The sequence below is a fragment of the Rhinoderma darwinii genome, chromosome 4, assembly GCF_050947455.1.
Source record: "Rhinoderma darwinii isolate aRhiDar2 chromosome 4, aRhiDar2.hap1, whole genome shotgun sequence".
Classification (NCBI taxonomy): domain Eukaryota; kingdom Metazoa; phylum Chordata; class Amphibia; order Anura; family Rhinodermatidae; genus Rhinoderma; species Rhinoderma darwinii.
The window spans coordinates 328,181,968-328,200,418 of record NC_134690.1 but is presented as its reverse complement, the minus strand read 5'-3'; the positions used below and the strand labels follow the sequence as shown (position 1 = coordinate 328,200,418).

Here is an 18,451-nt window from a genome sequence, read left to right as displayed (position 1 = left end):
TGGACTCCTATGCCCTGTAGCTGCCGTATTCCATCTCTGTATGTGTCGTTAACCGACACATACAGAGATTTTTTTAAAAAATGGCAGCCCCCATAGAGTAAAAGAAAGAAAAAAAATAAAAATAAAAAGTACAACACAAATAAATAAAATTTATTTTAATGACATACTAAAAGCAATATTATATAAAAAAATAAAATTTCGTGACACCCGTCCTTTAAGACAAAACTTAAAGCAGAAAGACCCACAAACAAGCAACAACTGAAGACGCGGCAGTAAAGGCCGGGCAAAACATCACAAAGGAGGAAACCCAGCGTCTGGTGATGTCCATGGGTTCCAGACTTCAGGCCGTCATTGCCTGCAAAGGATTCTCTACAAAGTATTAAAAAAACATTTATGGTAATGTTAATTTGTCCAATCACTTTTGATCACCTGAAATGAGGAGGCTGTGTAGAAAAATGGTGGCAATTCCTAAACTTTTCACAGGAGATTTTTGTTTAACCCTTTGAAATAAACCTGAAAGTTTAAACTTCAATTGCATCTCAGTTGTTTCATTTCAAATCCAACGTGGTGGCAGCAAAACCCAAATCATGAAGATTGTGTAACTGCCCAAATAATTCTGGACCCAACCCACACAGCAAACACTCTGAACAAGCATTGCTGCAGTGTAAAGAATGGGGGGGGGGGACAGAGCAAGAGTATTGAACTACAGCGAGGCTGGAGTCATTGATCATATCCAAGTCCTTATCAAGATTAGTCTAAAATGATGAAGATCAAAGTTATAATGTACATTTTTTTTTTAATTTGAAAAAATTAACAAATCTTTACAGAATAAAAACAGGAAGCGGATCATAAACTCAGCAGAACAATTAGAAGGTCGGCCAGGTCAGAGGTTTCATTAGCGGTTGTGTCCAGCGTCTTTGTTAGCGGTTTTGTCCAGCAATGCCGCCTTGTGGTCATTTTCTGTGCTACATCCTGGACCCCTACAACCCATTACATAGCTGGACAGAAAAACTACTACACTACCACCCTGCAAACTGCAGTGGCAGCCATATTGGTTGTAACAACTTTCCCATGAACAAATAGATAAAAAAAAAAACCTCCACTGTAACCAATGTCAGGAGGGGGCGCTAAAGCCGGTTTACTCTTCCAAACTGGATCTTTTACGCAATGGTAAAACTTGTATTTCCCAATAGATTTTCTCCATTAATATAAAACTATTTACACGTGATCATTCTTCATCAAATCTTGAGAGATAAAACGGCAGCGTTATCCCAGTCCATACGGGATGCCTCGGATTCTCCGTGCAAGCTGCACGTCCTTCACAAAGAGAGTGACCCTCTTGGCCTGGAGACTGCAGAGGTAAGAATCTTCAAAGAGACGCACGAGGAAGGCCTCAGCTGACTGTGGATACAGAAGAGCATTAGTCCCTCTTAAAGTGACAGCACTCCCGGTATAATTTACTACACAGCTCGAAGGACTGAACAGATTTCACTTTTATGAGCTGTTAGCTAGAGTGATGGTGTGGGGGGGGGGGGGGTCTGGCCTCTGGAACTCCCGCAATGCTTCACAACCCCTATGCAAATGTCCAGCTAGGGCATATGGATGTGTTAGAGGGGGCGGGGGCTGAGTAGTGAACCACTGCAAAGAGCAGCTCCCCCTCTGGTTGACCCATGCGTTACATGGACAGTGCATTGTATGAGATACTGACCTCTTGTAGAGCCATAAGTGCGGTGCTTTGCCAGTAGTAAAACATGCCGCGGGAATACTTCAGGCAGATCTCTCTCACCTGCAAGAATAAAAGGGGAATATCACCGACAATAAAGAGGAGCAGCCGCAGAGGACACATCCACTCACCAGACGGCAAAACGGGGCTTTCCGAATGAGCAGATTAGTTGATTTTTGGTACTTTCTTATTTCCATCAGCGCACGGGCTCCTGGACGGTAGCGTCTTCTTCGTTGCGTGCTCGGTCTGTGACTTGTTTCCCCTCTACCTGTAAGAAAGAAATCCATAATCACAGCTGAAAATGAATCTCCCGCTACATGGAAATTCACTGTCTGGCCGGGTTCACACGTAGCGTAAACACGGCGGATTTTCTGCAACGGATTTCATTGCGGAAACTCCACAGCGTAATACAGAAGGAGAAGAGTGGAGGAGATTCAAACAAATCTCATCCAGACACAGCGGAAAAAAAACCCGCCAAACTTACCCAGATCTCTCTGCTCCTGCGTTCAACCGGGCCTCCAGGGATGATGTCTCATCCCATATGACTGCTGCAGAACATCAGAGGGACACGTCACCATGGCTACGGGCAAGTATGGGTTTTTTGTTTTTTCTCTATCTTCTATGGACATTCCAGCTGAAAAACTGCACTTTTTCAGCCAGAATTACCTCTGGTGCCCAGGGACAATACGCTGTGTCCTTTTACGCCGCGTATCTGCCCTGTGTGAACATGGCCTATTACCTTAATGTCCCCCAAGGAACATCAGGTAAACAGATTTAAAACATAACATGCTACCTGCAGCCACCACTAGAGGGAGCTCATTGTATATGGTTGTACATTGAACTTGGTAATAAAACAGTATGCAGTGAGCTCCCTCTAGTGGTGGCTGCAAGGAGACAAAATTATACCATGTAACTGTCTACGCAGGAGATTTAGAGCTGTAAACTACATTAACCCCTTCCCGCCATTTCACGTACAGTTGCGTGATGGGAGATGGCCTTTTCCCGCATCTCCACGTAACTGTACGTGATGGAGATGAAGCTGGCTCAGGAGCCAGTGACATCACCGCCGGGTGACAGCTGTATGTTACAGCTGGCACCCTGAGGTATCGGCCAGGACCGGAGCTAGCCTCCGATCCGACCGATTAACCCCTCACATGCTGCGTTCAATAGAGATCGCAGCATGTGAGGAGTTTATAGCCACCGGCACCCCAGCAACGTGATCGCTGGGTTGCCGGTGGCTGCAAATGTGATCGGAGGGGTAATACTTACCTCCCGGTCCGCCAGTAACGGAATCCTCCTATGCCCTGTCGTCGGCGGGGCCCAGGAGGCTTCCGGTACCATCGGCAAGATGGCGCCGGCTCAGCTTCCGGCTCAGAAGCTGAACCGGCGTCATCAGCAGTGGGTGTCCGCTGTATGTTACAGCAGACACCCCGATCTAACGCCAGGAACCGGAGCTAGCTCCGATTCCTGGCATTAACCCTTTCAATGCAGCGATTCAATGCAATCTCTGCATCAAAGTGGTTTGTATGCGATGGCAAGGCTGGTGACTGCTACTATGGCAACAGGATGCCTAACAATGGCTTCCTACCTGCCATTACGTTAGCCGATTAGGCCCCGCCCGGAAGCGGAGCCTGATCGGCTTGCTGTCAGTGAACAACTGACAGTTCTAATACATTGCACTACATAGGTAGTGCAATGTATTAGAACATCAAAAAAACAGTTGGACCTTCAAGTCCCCTAGTGGGACTAAAGAAAAGTGTAAAAAAAAGTAAAAATAAAAGTTGTAAAAAATACAATAAGTTTCAAATAATAACACAAAACACAATCGCCCTTTTTCCCTTATCAAGTCATTTATTATTGAAAAAAATAATAAAGCCATACATATTTGGTATCGCTGCGACCGTAACGACCTGAACTATAAAAATATTGTTATTTATTCCGCACAGTGAACGCCGTAAAAAAAAATAACTAAAAAATACTAACATAATTGATATTTTTTGGTCACTTTGTCTTCCAAAAATTGAAATAAAAAGTGATCAAAAAGTCGCATGTACCTAAAAATGGTACCAATAAAAACTATAACTCGTCTCGCTAAAAACAAGCCCTCATACAGCTCCGTCGACGAAAAATGTAAAACCGTTATGGCTCTCACAACTTGGCGACAGAAAAAATCCATTCTCTTAACAAAAGTTATTTTATTGTGCAAAAGTTGTAAAACATAAAAAGTGCTATAAATTAGGTATCGCCGGAATCGGACTGACCTGCAGAATAAAGGTAACATGTAATTTATAACGCATGGTGAACGCAGTATAAAAAGAACTAAAAAAATATGCCAGAATTGCTGTTTTTTGGTCACCTTGCCTCCCAAAAAATAAAAGGATAACAAGTGATCAAAAAGTCGCATGTGCCCCAAAATGGTACCAATAAAAACTACAGCTCGTCACACAAAAAAAAATAAAACAGCCCTCATACAGCTACGTCTATGAAAAAATAAAATTAGTCAAGGCACCAATAAGCCAGGAAATAAAAATATGCAGTTGTGCCGGCCCGAGAGGAACATTTCTTCTGTTTCAAGTGGCGAATTATCAAGGCCCCTAAAATTAGGGAACCAGGAAGGGGAGGGCCCAAACATATCTGCTGGAAGTGAGGGCGCCCGTATTATACCAGGACAACACTTTCCTGCAAAATCCCCCAAACTACAAAGGTGCGGAGTGTGGACCAAAAGGGGAATAAGTAAAGACCATTTATTAGTGCGACACCGGCCTGTGCAGAAAGGATTGTGTCACAGCATAACACACATCTATGGATTATTTTATTGTTTTTTTTTTACCCCACTATATCACCTGACTATGCCCCTTATATACTCCGCCCGCCTTACATGTACCCCCACATTATAAACGGAAACACCAGTAAGACACTAAACAAAACTACTACAAGCAAAATCCACGCTCCAAAAGCCAAATGGCGCTACCTCCCTTCTGAACCCTACAGTGTGCCCAAACAGCAGTTTACTTCCACATATATGGCATCGCCATACCCGGGAGAACCCTTTTAACAATTTTTGGGGTGTGTGTCTCCAGTGGCACAAGCTGGGCGCCACATATTGGCATATCTATTGAAAAACCATTTTCATTCTGCAACATCGCGTGCACACCAATTTCTGCTAATCACCTGTGGGGTTAATATGCTCACTACACCCCTAGATGAATACCTTGAGGGGTGTAGTTTCCAAAATGGGGTCACTTCTGGGGGGGATCCACTGTTTTGGTCCCACAGGGACTTTGCAAATGCGACATAGCGACCAGAAACCAATCCAGAAAAATCTGTACTCCAAAAGCCAAATGGCGCTCCTTCCTTTCTGAGCCCTACTCTGTGCCTAAACAGCAGTTTATTACCACATATGTGGTATTGCCGTACACAGGAGAAGTTGCTTTACAAGTGTTGGGTTGTTTTTTTTCATTTATTTGTTGAGAATATGAAACATTTGAAATATGAAACATTTTCAGCTAAAACTACGTCTTATTGAAGAAAAAGGATTTTTTTTATTTTCACTGCCCAATTCTAATAAAATCTATGAAACACCTGTGGGGTCAAAATGCTCACTACACCCCTAGATGAATTCCTCAAGGGGTGTAGTTTAGTGAATCGAGTCACTTTTGGGGAGTTTCCACTGTACTGGTACCTTAGGAGCTTTGCAAAAGTGGCATGGTGTCAAGAAACCAATCCAGCAAAATCTGTGCTCCAAAAGCCAAACGGCACTCCTTCTCTTCTGATCCTTGCCGTATGCCCAAACAGCAGTTTATGACCACAAATGGGGTATTGCCGTACTCGGGAGAAGTTGTTTTACAGATGTTGGGGTTCTTTTATTCCTTTATTTGTTGAGAAAATGAAAAATGTTGAGCTAAAGCTACGTCTTATTGGAAAAAAAGGATTTTTTTTATCTTCACTGCCCAATTCTAATAAAATCTATGAAACCCCTGTGGGTTCAAAATGCTCACTACACCCCTAGATGGATTCTTCAAGGGGTGTAGTTTCCTAAATGGAGTCACTTTTTTGGTGTTTTCACTGTTTTGGTCCCTTAGGGGCTTTGTAAATGCGACGTGGTCTCCGCAAACCATTCCTGCTAAATTTGAGCTCCAAAAGCCAAATGGCGCTCTTTCCCTTCTAAGCTCCACCGTGTGTCCAAACAGCCGTTTATGACCACATGCGGGGTATTGTTTTACTCGGGAGAAATTGCTTTACAAAAGTAGTGGTGCATTTTCTCCTTTTAGTCCTTGTGGAAATTAGAAAAAGTAAGCGAAACCTACATTTTCTTTGAAAGAATGTAGATTTTCATTTTCACTGCCTACTTCCAATAATTTCTGCAAAAAACCTGCGGGGTCAAAATGCTCACTATACCCCTAGATAATTTCCTCAAGGGGTATAGTTTCCAAAATGGGGTCACTTTTGGGGGATTTCCACTGTTTTGGTGCCGCAAGAGCCTTTCAAATCCGACATGGAGCCTAAAATATTTTCTAATAAAAAAAAGGCCCCAAAATCCTCTAGGTGTTCCTTTGCTTCTGAGGCCTGTGCTTCAGTCAATAAGTGCACTAGGGCCACATGTGGGGTATTTCTAAAAACGGCAGAATCTGGGCAATAGATATGGAGTTGCGTTTCTCTGGTAAAACTTTCTGTGTTACAAAAAAAATTGATGAAAAATGAATTTCTGCAAAAAACAAAAAGAAATTTGAACATTTCACATCTACTTTGCCTTAATTCCTGTGAAACATCTAAAGGGTTAAGAAACTTTCTAAATGCTGTTTTGAATACTTTGAGGGGTGAAGTTTTTAAAATGGGGTGAGTTAGAGGGTTTCTAATATATAAGGCCCTAAAATCCACTTCACAACTGAACTGGCCCCTGTAAAAATAGCCTTTTGAAATTTTCTTGAAAATGTGAGAAATTGCTGCTAAAGTTCTAAGCCTTGTGTTGTCATAGAAAAATAAAAGGATGTTCAAAAAACGATGCCAATCTAAAGTAGACATATGGGTGATGTTAATTAGTAACAATTTTGTGTGGTATTACTATCTGTCTCACAAGCAGATACATATAAATTTAGAAAAATGCTAATTTTTCGCTAAATTTTGGTGTTTTTCACAATTAAATACTTAATGTATTGAGCAAATTTTGCCAGTAACATAAAGTCCAATGTGTCACGAGAAAACAATCTCAGAATCGCTTGGATAGGTAAAAGCATTCCGAAGTTATTAAGTGAAACATGTCAGATTTGAAAAAAATTGGCTGTGTCCTGAAGGCCAAAACAGGCTGTGTCTTGAAGGGGTTAAGAAATTAATCAGCACAGAATGTTGGACCTAAAAAGGATATAAATGTGGACGTTCAAATTTTAGATACTTTTCTATGACTGATAATTTGGGGTCCATCAAGTCCCATTGATACCGGATTAAAAAGGGGGGTTGTATCACGAAAATAATTTTTCACCTATCCACAAGATAGGTGATAAATGCCGGATCGCTGCGGGTTGTTAACAAGAGTGCGGGTCCCAGAGTGGTGGTCACTCAATTCATTCTCTATGGCAGTGGTCCCCAACCTATTTTGCACCGAGGACCGGTTTGATGCAAGAACATTTTTGCGTGGACCGGCGGGGGGGTTAGAGTCAGTTCACACATTGCGTAAATACGGCGTATACCTGTATTATAATACCTGTATTATGCTGTGGAAAATCATCAGCATAATACAGTAGCAGCAAAGTGGATGAGATAAAACAAGTCTCATCCACACGTTGCGTAAACGGAGTAGAAAAAAGGCTCAGAAATTGACGTCACAACATCGCGCCAGCCGCTCACGGCAGAGTGCATGATTGGGCAAGGAGCAGTCAATCTGGCTCCAGCATTCAACTGTATCTGCATCATAAGGATGCAGATGCAGTTGGAACTGGGACCAGCGGCAGTCACATGGGATGAAACATCATCCCAGGAGGCCGGCCTGGATGACGTTAGAGGACCAGCCTCTTGGGAGGACGTTTCATCCCATGTGACTGCCGCTGCAGCCAATCAAAGGCTGCAGTGGTCTCCTGCGATGAAACGTCATCCCAGGAGGCCTGCTCAGCAGTTTTTCGCAGCGGACATTCCGGGGGCGAAAAACTGCACCACAGTTTGGTGGGATTTTTCGCCAAAAATTCCCTGAGGCCATTGGGGCTGATATCAGATACCCCGGCCCGGTATCAAGTGAACCACTGCCCGGTGGTTGGGGATCACTACTCTATGGGACTGAGGGAGACAGCGAGCATTGTACTTGACTATTTTCGTCGATCCCATAGGGAATGAATAGAGCAGTCGGACTGCAGGTTGGAAATTCTTAGATCCCTCATTTCATAATATATCTTCATGGGTGTGAGCTGTGTTCTCAGATTCCCTTCCCAGAGCCATAGAGTAACGTGCTTCCTGCAACCACCACTAGGGGGAGACGATTGTGCACATGCATACAGCTCCTGTTGTGCCTATATAAATCAGTCCTCAGTTTGCTCCCCCTAGTGGCGGCCTTGTGCGACAGAAATTTGTGTATGTAACAGATTTTTACCTGCATAGAAACTAACCCTCTAAGATATAAAGCTGAGAAACGGATTACAATCTAGTATTACACGACCCGAGGTTATCTGGAATTCATTTTTTAAAATAAAATATATAATGAGAGTGATAAGATGATCAAGGTGCAACTTTCTCTTACTTGGCGGAGATTGAGGAGGAGCTGCGGGTTTCTTCTGCGGCTGCGCCGACTTCCTGCGGGACGAGCTTTTCTGGGGTGGTTTCATGATGATGTAAAACGCTGCTGAGAGACATACAATCAGTTAAGCGGATAAGAGACGGTGACAATTCAGCAGAATCACAGGCGACGTAGGATATGAGCGGTTTTATCATTCCCCATCATTCTTACACAACTCCCGCCCCCCCCCCCTCCCAATACCAAAACATTCAGGTGTCGGGAAGGTCGATTTTACTGCATCCAAGTCGCCACAGAGCGCTAGACTTCTATACGTATATACTGACTGATGCCACCAATGCAAGTAACAAGAAAGTGATGACATTGACGGTGAAGATATGAGATTGCCGGATGTCAGTAATTAACGCACGCTGCATCAATGAATACAATAGATCCTCGTGGCATCAATTACCAGAACAGCGACATCAATGATCTATTTAATAATGCGGCAACAAAAGAGCTACCCGCAGCAGATCCCGCAAGCAATGGGCAGATGTTTGCAGACGTAATGGAGCCGTCTTTTCAGGCGTAATTCGAGGCGTAAAACTCGTGAAAATAGGTCGTGTGCACAGAACCTTACAGAGAATCCGTAATCCAGACAAAGGTGGGAAATTTAAAACTGGAGCAAAGGAAAAGTGGAGCAGTCGTCATGGAAATGAAAGGCCGCAGCTGGAGGACGATGAGCTGCAACAATGCAGTACAAATATACAGAAATAAAACATCTAATAATCCATATGATCTCTAGACACGCAGCAGCGAAAATGTATAAAATCAACACACACGATAGACAAGGAGAAGAAACATTCAGTCGAGTGCAACTTTTCTTAGGACTCTGCTTTGTGCCGTTTCTCTGTTATTCCTCCTGGAAATGTAAGAATTGACAGATGTGTGTTACCAGTTGGGGGTGTGTCCCTACACAAACTGACAACGTCCAATCAGTGCCGACAGAGAGACTGTAGGGACACGACCTTTGATGAGGAGAATGGCAACACCAAGTTATCTATTAATACATAAATTTCTAGGAGGAACAACAGAGGAACGGCACAAGCCACAGATCTGAGAAAATACGCTCCAGAATAGTTATTTCATGGGGAATACAGGTATTTACTATAAGGGTATGTTCACACGCAGTGGTTTCAGACCTAATTTGGGCATTTTACGCCTCGAATTTCGGCTGAAAAAACGCCCCTAATACGCCTACAAACATCTGCCCATTGCTTTCAATGGGAATTACGATGTTCTGTTCGCACGAGCCTTAATTTTACGTGTCGCTGTCAAAATACGGCGCGTAAAATGACGGCTCGTCAAAAGAAGTGCAGGACACGGCTGTAAAAAACGCAGCGAAAAACGAGAGTTGTTAAAAAAACATCTGAAAATCAGGAGCTGTGTTCGCCTGAAAACAGCTCCATATTTTCAGACGTTTTTGCTCACTGCGTGTGAACAGAGCCTTACAGACACGTCAGGAGAAGTGACGGCTCCTCTTTAATAATATTGTCTGTATCCTGTATAATTCATGAGGACGCACGTGTTGCCCGGCGTGATGTCAGCGTCACCGTATCTATCAATGATTATACACTGAACTCTATAAAACTGCCAGATACACCAGGACGACTGTATACATCAGAGTTTCCCAACCTTTTCAGGCTCGAGGCACCCCAAGGAAAAAAATAATTCTCAGGGCACCCCTACCAAAAATTGTTTACAAAACGACAAAAAATGGCTAAAAACAAGCAGTACACTCTTAGGGTATGTTCACACAGCGTTTCTTTGTAAGGCAGAAACTAAAAATCTGCCTCCAAATTCATTTACGAATTTTGAGGCAGATTTTGAATTGACAGCGTTGTTTGACTTTTTTTTTTGCCCACATTTTTTTTAAGCCGTTGAAGCGAATGCAAAAGTCGCAGACAAAAAAGCACCAAACGAGCGCCGCTGGTTTTTTCTGCCTCCTATTAATTTCAATGGGAGGTCAGAGACGGAAACCACTTGAAGACCGTCGCCCCCCCCCCACTCCCAGTAATGACCGTCGGCCCCCCCCCACTCCCAGTAATGAACGTCGCCCCCCCCCCACTCCCAGTAATGACCGTCGGCCCCCCCCCCACTCCCAGTAATGACCGTCGGCCCCCCCCCCACTCCCAGTAATGACCGTCGGGCTCCCCCCCCACTCCCAGTAATGACCGTCGGGCCCCCCCACTCCCAGTAATGACCGTCGGGCCCCCCCACTCCCAGTAATGACCGTCGGCCCCCCCCACTCCCAGTAATGACCGTCGGCCCCCCCCACTCCCAGTAATGACCGTCGCCCCCCCCCACTCATGACCGTCGGCCCCCCCCCACTCCCAGTAATGACCGTCGGCCCCCCCCACTCCCAGTAATGACCGTCGGCCCCCCCCACTCCCAGTAATGACCGTCGGCCCCCCCCCACTCCCAGTAATGACCGTCGGCCCCCCCCCCACTCCCAGTAATGACCGTCGGCCCCCCCCCACTCCCAGTAATGACCGTCGGCCCCCCCCCCACTCCCAGTAATGACCGTCGGCCCCCCCCCCACTCCCAGTAATGACCGTCGCCCCCCCCCCACTCCCAGTAATGACAGTCGGCCCCCCCCACTCCCAGTAATGACAGTCGGCCCCCCCCCCACTCCCAGTAATGACCGTCGGCCCCCCCACTCCCAGTAATGGCCGTCGGCCCCCCCACTCCCAGTAATGGCCGTCGGCCCCCCCACTCACAGTAATGGCCGTCGGCCCCCCCACTCACAGTAATGGCCGTCGGCCCCCCCACTCACAGTAATGGCCGTCGGCCCCCCACTCACAGTAATGGCCGTCGGCCCCCCACTCACAGTAATGGCCGTCGGCCCCCCACTCACAGTAATGGCCGTCGGCCCCCCACTCACAGTAATGGCCTTCGGCCCCCCACTCACAGTAATGGCCATCGGCCCCCCACTCACAGTAATGGCCATCGGCCCCCCACTCACAGTAATGGCCATCGGCCCCCCACTCACAGTAATGGCCATCGGCCCCCCACTCACAGTAATGGCCATCGGCCCCCCACTCACAGTAATGACCATCGGCCCCCCACTCACAGTAATGACCATCAGGCCCCCCACTCACAGTAATGACCATCAGGCCCCCACTCACAGTAATGACCATCAGGCCCCCACTCACAGTAATGACCATCAGGCCCCCACTCACAGTAATGACCATCAGGCCCCCATTCACAGTATAATGACCCCTCAGTAAAGTGACCATTAGCCCCCTCCAGTAAAGCCACCATCAGCCTCAGTTCCCCCGCCCACCCGATAAAATGACCATCTGCCCCTCTAGTAAAGTGACCATCACAGACAGAAAGTGTGCTTACCCCTGGGGAAGGAATAAATAAGGAGGTATAAGAACAACAACTCCCAGCATGTCCAGGCTCTTATGTGATAGAGAAAGTTTACAGGAGGAGGAGGTACAAGAGGAGAGCACTACAACTCCTAGCATGCCCAGACTGTTACTATGGGATATCAGAGGACATTACAGGGAGGAGGTATAAGAGGAGAGAACTAAAACTCCCAGCATGTCCAGGACGTTATTATGGAATATCAGAGGACATTACAGGGAGGAGGTATAAGAGGAGAGGACTACAACTCCAAGCATGTCCAGGCTGTTATTATGGGATATCAGTGGACATTACAGGGAGGAGATATAAGAGGAGAGGACTACAACTACCAGCATGTCCAGGCTGTTATTATGGGATATCAGAGGACATTACAGGGAGGAGGTATAAGAGGAGAAGACTACAACTCCCAGCATGTCCAGGACGTTATTATGGGATATCAGAGGACATTACAGGGAGGAGGTATAAGAGGAGAGAACTACAACTCCCAGCATGTCCAGGCTGTTATTATGGGATATCAGAGGACATTACAGGGAGGAGGTATAAGAGAAGAAGACTACAACTCCCAGCATGTCCAGGCTGTTACTATGGGATATCAGAGGACATTACAGTGAGGAGGTATAAGAGGAGAGGACTACAACTCCAAGCATGTCCAGACTGTTATTATGGGATATCAGAGGACATTACAGGGTGGAGGTATAAGAGGAGAGAACTACAACTCCCAGCATGTCCAGGCTGTTATTATGGGATATCAGAGGACATTACAGTGAGGAGGTATAAGAGGAGAGGACTACAACTCCCAGCATGTCCAGGCTGTTATTATGGGATATCAGAGGACATTACAGTGAGGAGGTATAAGAGGAGAGGACTACAACTCCCAGCATGTCCAGACTGTTATTATGGGATATCAGAGGACATTACAGTGAGGAGGTATAAGAGGAGAGAACTACAACTCCCAGCATGTCCAGACTGTCATTATGGGATATCAGAGGACATTACAGGGAGGAGGGATAAGAGGAGAGAACTACAACTCCCAGCATGTCCAGACTGTCATTATGGGATATCAGAGGATATTACAGGGAGGAGGTATAAGAGGAGAGAACTACAACTACCAGCATGTCCAGACTGTTATTATGGGATATCAGAGGACATTACAGTGAGGAGGTATAAGAGGAGAGGACTACAACTACCCACATTATCCTGGCTCCATTTCTCACACAACTGCTAAGAAAGTAAAGAAAAAACCCACTTACCCTGCCCAGCGTTAATGGCTCCTCTCCCTCCGTCAGGCTTCTAGTGGGAAGCGGTGGGCGGTGCTTGTAAGAGACGTCCGCGCATCGCGTCTGCTACAACATCAGGGGCGGAGCTTGTAGCAAAAAAAATGGCTAATTATTTTTATTTTTTTTGCCGTGGATGAGCTGCGGCACCCCTGAACAGCTCTCGGTACCCCGGTTGGGAACCACTGGTATAGATTATATAATAACCCCACAATATAAAAGCCAAGAAAAACCAAAAGGCTCCCGCACTGCGCTCTTCCAGGTTATGTATCGCCCCTTGTGGCTAATAGAAGAAGTACACCAAATGTTCAAACCATCGCTAAAGCCAACAAAACTATATCCTGATGTTTCATCTCCCACAATCTATAATAATTACACGATCACCGCGCGGTCTCAATGACGTCATCAAGACCTCGAGCTGTAAAGAAAAGCCTGTTTATATCCCTGGGTTCCAGGATGGGACTCACTGGATACATCGTTGATCGTGCAAGTTCCATCTAGTGAAAAACTGTTAACAGGGAGGAGGGGGATGCAACTGCAGTTTCTTATGCCCCACGCACGTGACCGTATTATTCATCAGTAATTACAGCAGGGACTCTCCCATAGAAGTCTATGGGCGCTTCCGTAAATACGGGCGGCTATGGATACGCATCCGTACTCTGCAACATACTGATGACATCATTTGCATCCTCCCTCTTTTTTTTTACGGATCCGTATATACCGATGCAATATGGACAGTATTTCGGGATAGATGAAAATACGGTCGTGTGCATGGGGCCTTACTTGGTGTTGCAATGAGGGGGAGGGGTAGCGGCTGGTACTTGCTAGTGATACTATTACTGATATACTCATTAAAGGGGTCTTCCCATCAGACACATTTATGACGTATCCATAGGATGTCAGATAGATGAGGGTCCCACCTCGGGCTTTGTCTGATCTGTTTCCGTAACTCCCATAGTAGTAAATCCGGGTCCCAGAGGTGGGACCCCAATCTCTCTGACATTTATGACATATCCGCTTGTTTGCTCCGGTCACACGGAGCTGTAGATGACACGGAGCAGTGGACGACACGGAGCAGTGGACGACACGGAGCAGTGGACGACACGGAGCAGTGGACGACACGGAGCAGTGGACGACACGGAGCAGTGGACGACACGGAGCAGTGGACGACACGGAGCAGTGGACGACACGGAGCAGTGGACGACACGGAGCAGTGGACGACACGGAGCTATGGATGAGGGCGAGCGGTCGTTACTGATCGCTCGTCCCTATACGTTATCATGTCGGCAGCGCGTTTCTCTGTTTACACAGGGAGATGTGCTGCCGACAACAATAATATTTCACTTTTTTAAAACAATACGACCAGCAGATGATTGGGTGTTCGGTCATCTGCGGATCGCTGCCCTTTTTACACAGCGCAATTATCAGCAACGAGCGTTATATGAACGTCTGCCCGATAATCGTCCTGTGTAAAGAACATTTTAGACTCATGTCCTAGTTATGACACTTCAGTGGAAAGCTACCAGCAGTCGCCACTAGGGGGAGCTACTGCAAATGTATTTATATTGTGCTAACTGACGTTAATGGAGCTGTACGCACATGTATGCAGTGAGCCCCCCGTAGTGGCGACTGATGCACCCGCTAATAGTCGGCCATAGAGACTGCTGAATAAACAACCTGCGACTAGAGACATGCTGGGCGTTATAGTACCACATAGCAGCAGACCCAGGGGCGTAACTTGGAAAGACTGGGCCCCATAGCAAACATTTGACTGGGGCCCGCCCTCCCCTGGGTGTCACACAACCCCCCCCCTTGTAGATAGTGCCTTTTTTACAGCCCCCCCCCCCCCTTTAGATAACGCTATACAGCCCCCCCTCTGTAGATAGCGCTATACATCCTCCTGTAAAGAACGCCATACAGCCCCCTGCAGAGAACGCCATACAGCCCCCTGCAGAGAACGCCATACAGCCCCCTGCAGAGAACGCCATACAGCCCCCTGCAGAGAACGCCATACAGCCCCCTGCAGAGAACGCCATACAGCCCCCTGCAGAGAACGCCATACAGCCCCCTGCAGAGAACGCCATACAGCCCCCTGCAGAGAACGCCATACAGCCCCCTGCAGAGAACGCCATACAGCCCCCTGCAGAGAACGCCATACAGCCCCCTGCAGAGAACGCCATACAGCCCCCTGCAGAGAACGCCATACAGCCCCCTGCAGAGAACGCCATACAGCCCCCTGCAGAGAACGCCATACAGCCCCCTGCAGAGAACGCCATACAGCCCCCCCTGTAGAGAACGCCATACAGCCCCCCCTGTAGAGAACGCCATACAGCCCTCCCTGTAGAGAACGCCATACAGCTCCCCCCCTGTAGGGAACGCCATACAGCCACCCCCCCTGTAGGGAACGCCATACAGCCACCCCCCCTGTAGGGAACGCCATACAGCCACCCCCCCTGTAGGGAACGCCATACAGCCACCCCCCCTGTAGGGAACGCCATACAGCCACCCCCCCTGTAGGGAACGCCATACAGCCACCCCCCCTGTAGGGAACGCCATACAGCCACCCCCCCTGTAGGGAACGTCATACAGCCACCCCCCCTGTAGGGAACGCCATACAGCCACCCCCCCTGTAGGGAACGCCATACAGCCACCCCCCCTGTAGGGAACGCCATACAGCCACCCCCCCTGTAGGGAACGCCATACAGCCACCCCCCCTGTAGGGAACGCCATACAGCGTTCCCCCCCCTGTAGGGAGCGCCATACAGCGTTCCCCCCCCCCTGTAGGGAACGCCATACAGCGTTCCCCCCCCTGTAGGGAGCGCCATACAGCGTCCCCCCTCCCAAAAAAATGCGACCTACAGTGTGTCCTACAAAATACATGTATCCCCTCTCCACAGGATAGGGGATACATGTGTGATCGCTGGCAGCGATAGGGAGAACGGGGGACTGAAAGTCCCCCTGAACTTCTCCATGACAAACCTCTGACTTCCGGCGTCTGCGCAGCTCAATAAAAATGAAAGGAGCGCTGGTCACGCATGCAAACAAGCACGACCGGCGCTCCATTCATTTCTACGGAGCTGCCGACACAGACCCCGGAAGTCCAAGGTTTGTGATGGAGAACTTCAGGGGAGTTTCAGTCCCCCGTTCTCCCTATCACTGCCAGCGATCACACATGTATCCCCTGTCCTGTGGAGATCCTGAGGAGAGGGGATACATGTCCTGTGGAGATCCTGTGGAGAGGGGATACATGTCCTGTGGAGAAGGGGGGGATACATGTCCTGTGGAGAGGGGATACATGTCTTTTGCTCTATTTTGCGCCTTCAGGACCAGACACCGTTTAGCTATTTTTAGCACGTGTTAGTTAAATGGCTATAACTTTTTTATTTGTTGGGCTAACGATATGATTTTTGTGACGTTTTTTCCATAGACAATGCAGGTTTCTTTTTTTATCGTTTTTATACACATCCTTTTTTGCTATTTTAGAATTTTTATTCATAAAGTTTGAAAATAATAGTAAAAAAATAAGCTTTTTTTACTTTTCAGCTATTTTTTTTGGTAATAACATATTTTTACCCTAAAATAGACCTTTTATTTGTGATCATCATTGTCTACTGTAAATTTTAATATATTACATGTCTATATTAGGGTAATTGGGTCAGCGCTAGCGTTACAACAATGACTGGCGGGGGGACGGGGACGTTTTTTTTTTGGGGTGGGTATTTTATGTGTGTTTATTATTTACATTTTTTTTGCACTTTATTATTTTTTTATTACTATGGTCTGTCCCCCAAAAGGTCAAAGAAGACCTTTGGGGAACTTTATATATTTTTTTTCTTTCTTTTACACCATATTTTCCCCTGTAACTGGAGCTGCACAGCAGCCCCAGTTACAGGGGAAATCAGCCCTCTCATAGTGACGATTGTCACTAATAGGGCTGTGCTGGGTCTAGTAAGACCCAGCAGCAGTCTGCCACTAACGGCACCCGGCGATCATGTGACCAGTCACATGATCACCGGGAGGAATAGAGACAGCGCCGCTGCTGCTGTCTCTATTCCTGTACACTGCGCGCATTCAGCGCTGTGTACAAGTGATCAGAGAAGACAGAAGCAGCGAAAGCTGCTTCTATCTTCTCCTCAGGGTCCCCGGCAGTCACTGACAGCCGGAGACCCGACATTCAGCTGCCCGATCGCGCGGGCAGCAAGTTAAAACCCGAGCCGCTATGGCTCGGTTTTTAAGGACCCTGACCGCTGGCCGTAAAAATACAGCCAGCGGCCGGGAACCAGTTAATGGCAGAGCGGGGAGATACCTCCCCGCTCTGCCGTAGTGTTCAGTGGCGTCCCGCTGTAGCAGCCATAGCGGCTGCTAGCGGAGCCTCCGGCCATGGTGGGGGCCCGTGCCGGCGGGCGACACGGGCCCCCTCATGCCCCGTAGCAGCCGCTACTGCTGCTACGGCGGTAGTTACGCCACTGAGCAGACCACTACTGAACGTCATTACCGGAAAGAGCGCGTCCTGTCAGCGGAGCACACGAGAAAACCGCCTCTCCTCTCGGGTAATACCTCACGCCGGTCCTGCAGGTGTCACTGTCCGCGGCCGCTTGGTCTCACGTTTTTTTCTTCAATTTGAATCTAAACATCCGACCACGTCCAGTCCGCTCTCTGCTGTTACTTAGGAAACGGGGCGGAACCTATAGCTGGCCAATAGCTGCTGGCCATTTTTTCTTTATTCAATAAACTTTATTGTACAGAACAATTTAGACAACCTAAAGCTGCTGCTCGCTGGCGTAAGCACCGGGGTGCTTAGGGTGGCAGGAGGTCCTGCCCGTCTTATCAGAGTTGTCCTTGAATTAAATGGAGATGTTTTAGAATATTGGGCAGGGGCGTAGCTAGGAGAGGGGGGTAACAGTTATGAAAAATGGGGGAACCCCACATCGATTTTTCCAATTATAATTTTTTTAGATCGACATGGGCCCCTCCCTCCCACATTTTTATAGCCAGCCAGATACAACAGACCAGCAGCCAAGCATTACCAGGGTGGGAAGGGCCACTGTTTTTGTACTTTACCAGACTGCGGCCGCCCCGGTACCGGCCATCATTGCCGGGACCTCCGCCAATCAGCTGTATTGGAGGGGGTGCAGCAATAGTGAGAGCGCTGCTTCCCCTTCATTCCGGTCACTTCTGAATCGCCGTCACACCGCAGTGAGAGCGCTGCACCCCCTTCAAAACAGCTGATTGGCGGGGGTCCCGGCCCATCAGCTATTGATAGCCTATCCTTGGAATAGGCCATACATTTTTAGGGACTGGACAACCCCAGCAGGCAGTAATAGTATA

General features: G+C 47.5%; 1 protein-coding gene across 4 annotated transcripts; it reads right to left on the bottom strand.

The window, feature by feature from the left end:
• Window positions 1-776: 776 nt before the first annotated feature.
• Window positions 777-17,813, bottom strand: LOC142759978 (histone H3-like centromeric protein A). 4 transcript variants are annotated; one of them, XM_075862818.1, is made up of 5 exons: window positions 17,619-17,813; window positions 8,445-8,546; window positions 1,855-1,991; window positions 1,709-1,786; window positions 777-1,401 (listed from the first exon to the last, which is right to left on the bottom strand). In XM_075862818.1, exons 2-5 carry the CDS (start codon window positions 8,527-8,529, stop codon window positions 1,267-1,269), a joined length of 435 nt encoding a protein of 144 aa, XP_075718933.1. In that variant the 5' UTR covers window positions 8,530-8,546; window positions 17,619-17,813; the 3' UTR covers window positions 777-1,266. The 4 variants fall into 4 exon arrangements, with proteins under 4 accessions (XP_075718933.1, XP_075718934.1, XP_075718931.1 ...); XM_075862819.1 differs by having other exon boundaries at window positions 8,445-8,543; XM_075862816.1 differs by having other exon boundaries at window positions 17,681-17,812.
• Between the last annotated feature and the right edge of the window lie 638 nt (window positions 17,814-18,451).

What these genes read in the sequence shown, in the direction of transcription:
- LOC142759978 (XM_075862818.1), bottom strand. Translation starts at nt 8,529, where the DNA reads ATGAAACCACCCCAGAAAAGCTCGTCCCGCAGGAAGTCGGCGCAGCCG. An exon ending in AAGCCCCGTTTTGCCGTCTG is followed by an intron (nt 1,787 to 1,854) that starts GTGAGTGGATGT and finishes TTATTCTTGCAG; the next exon opens with GTGAGAGAGATCTGCCTGAA. An exon ending in CACTTATGGCTCTACAAGAG is followed by an intron (nt 1,402 to 1,708) that starts GTCAGTATCTCA and finishes CTGTATCCACAG; the next exon opens with TCAGCTGAGGCCTTCCTCGT.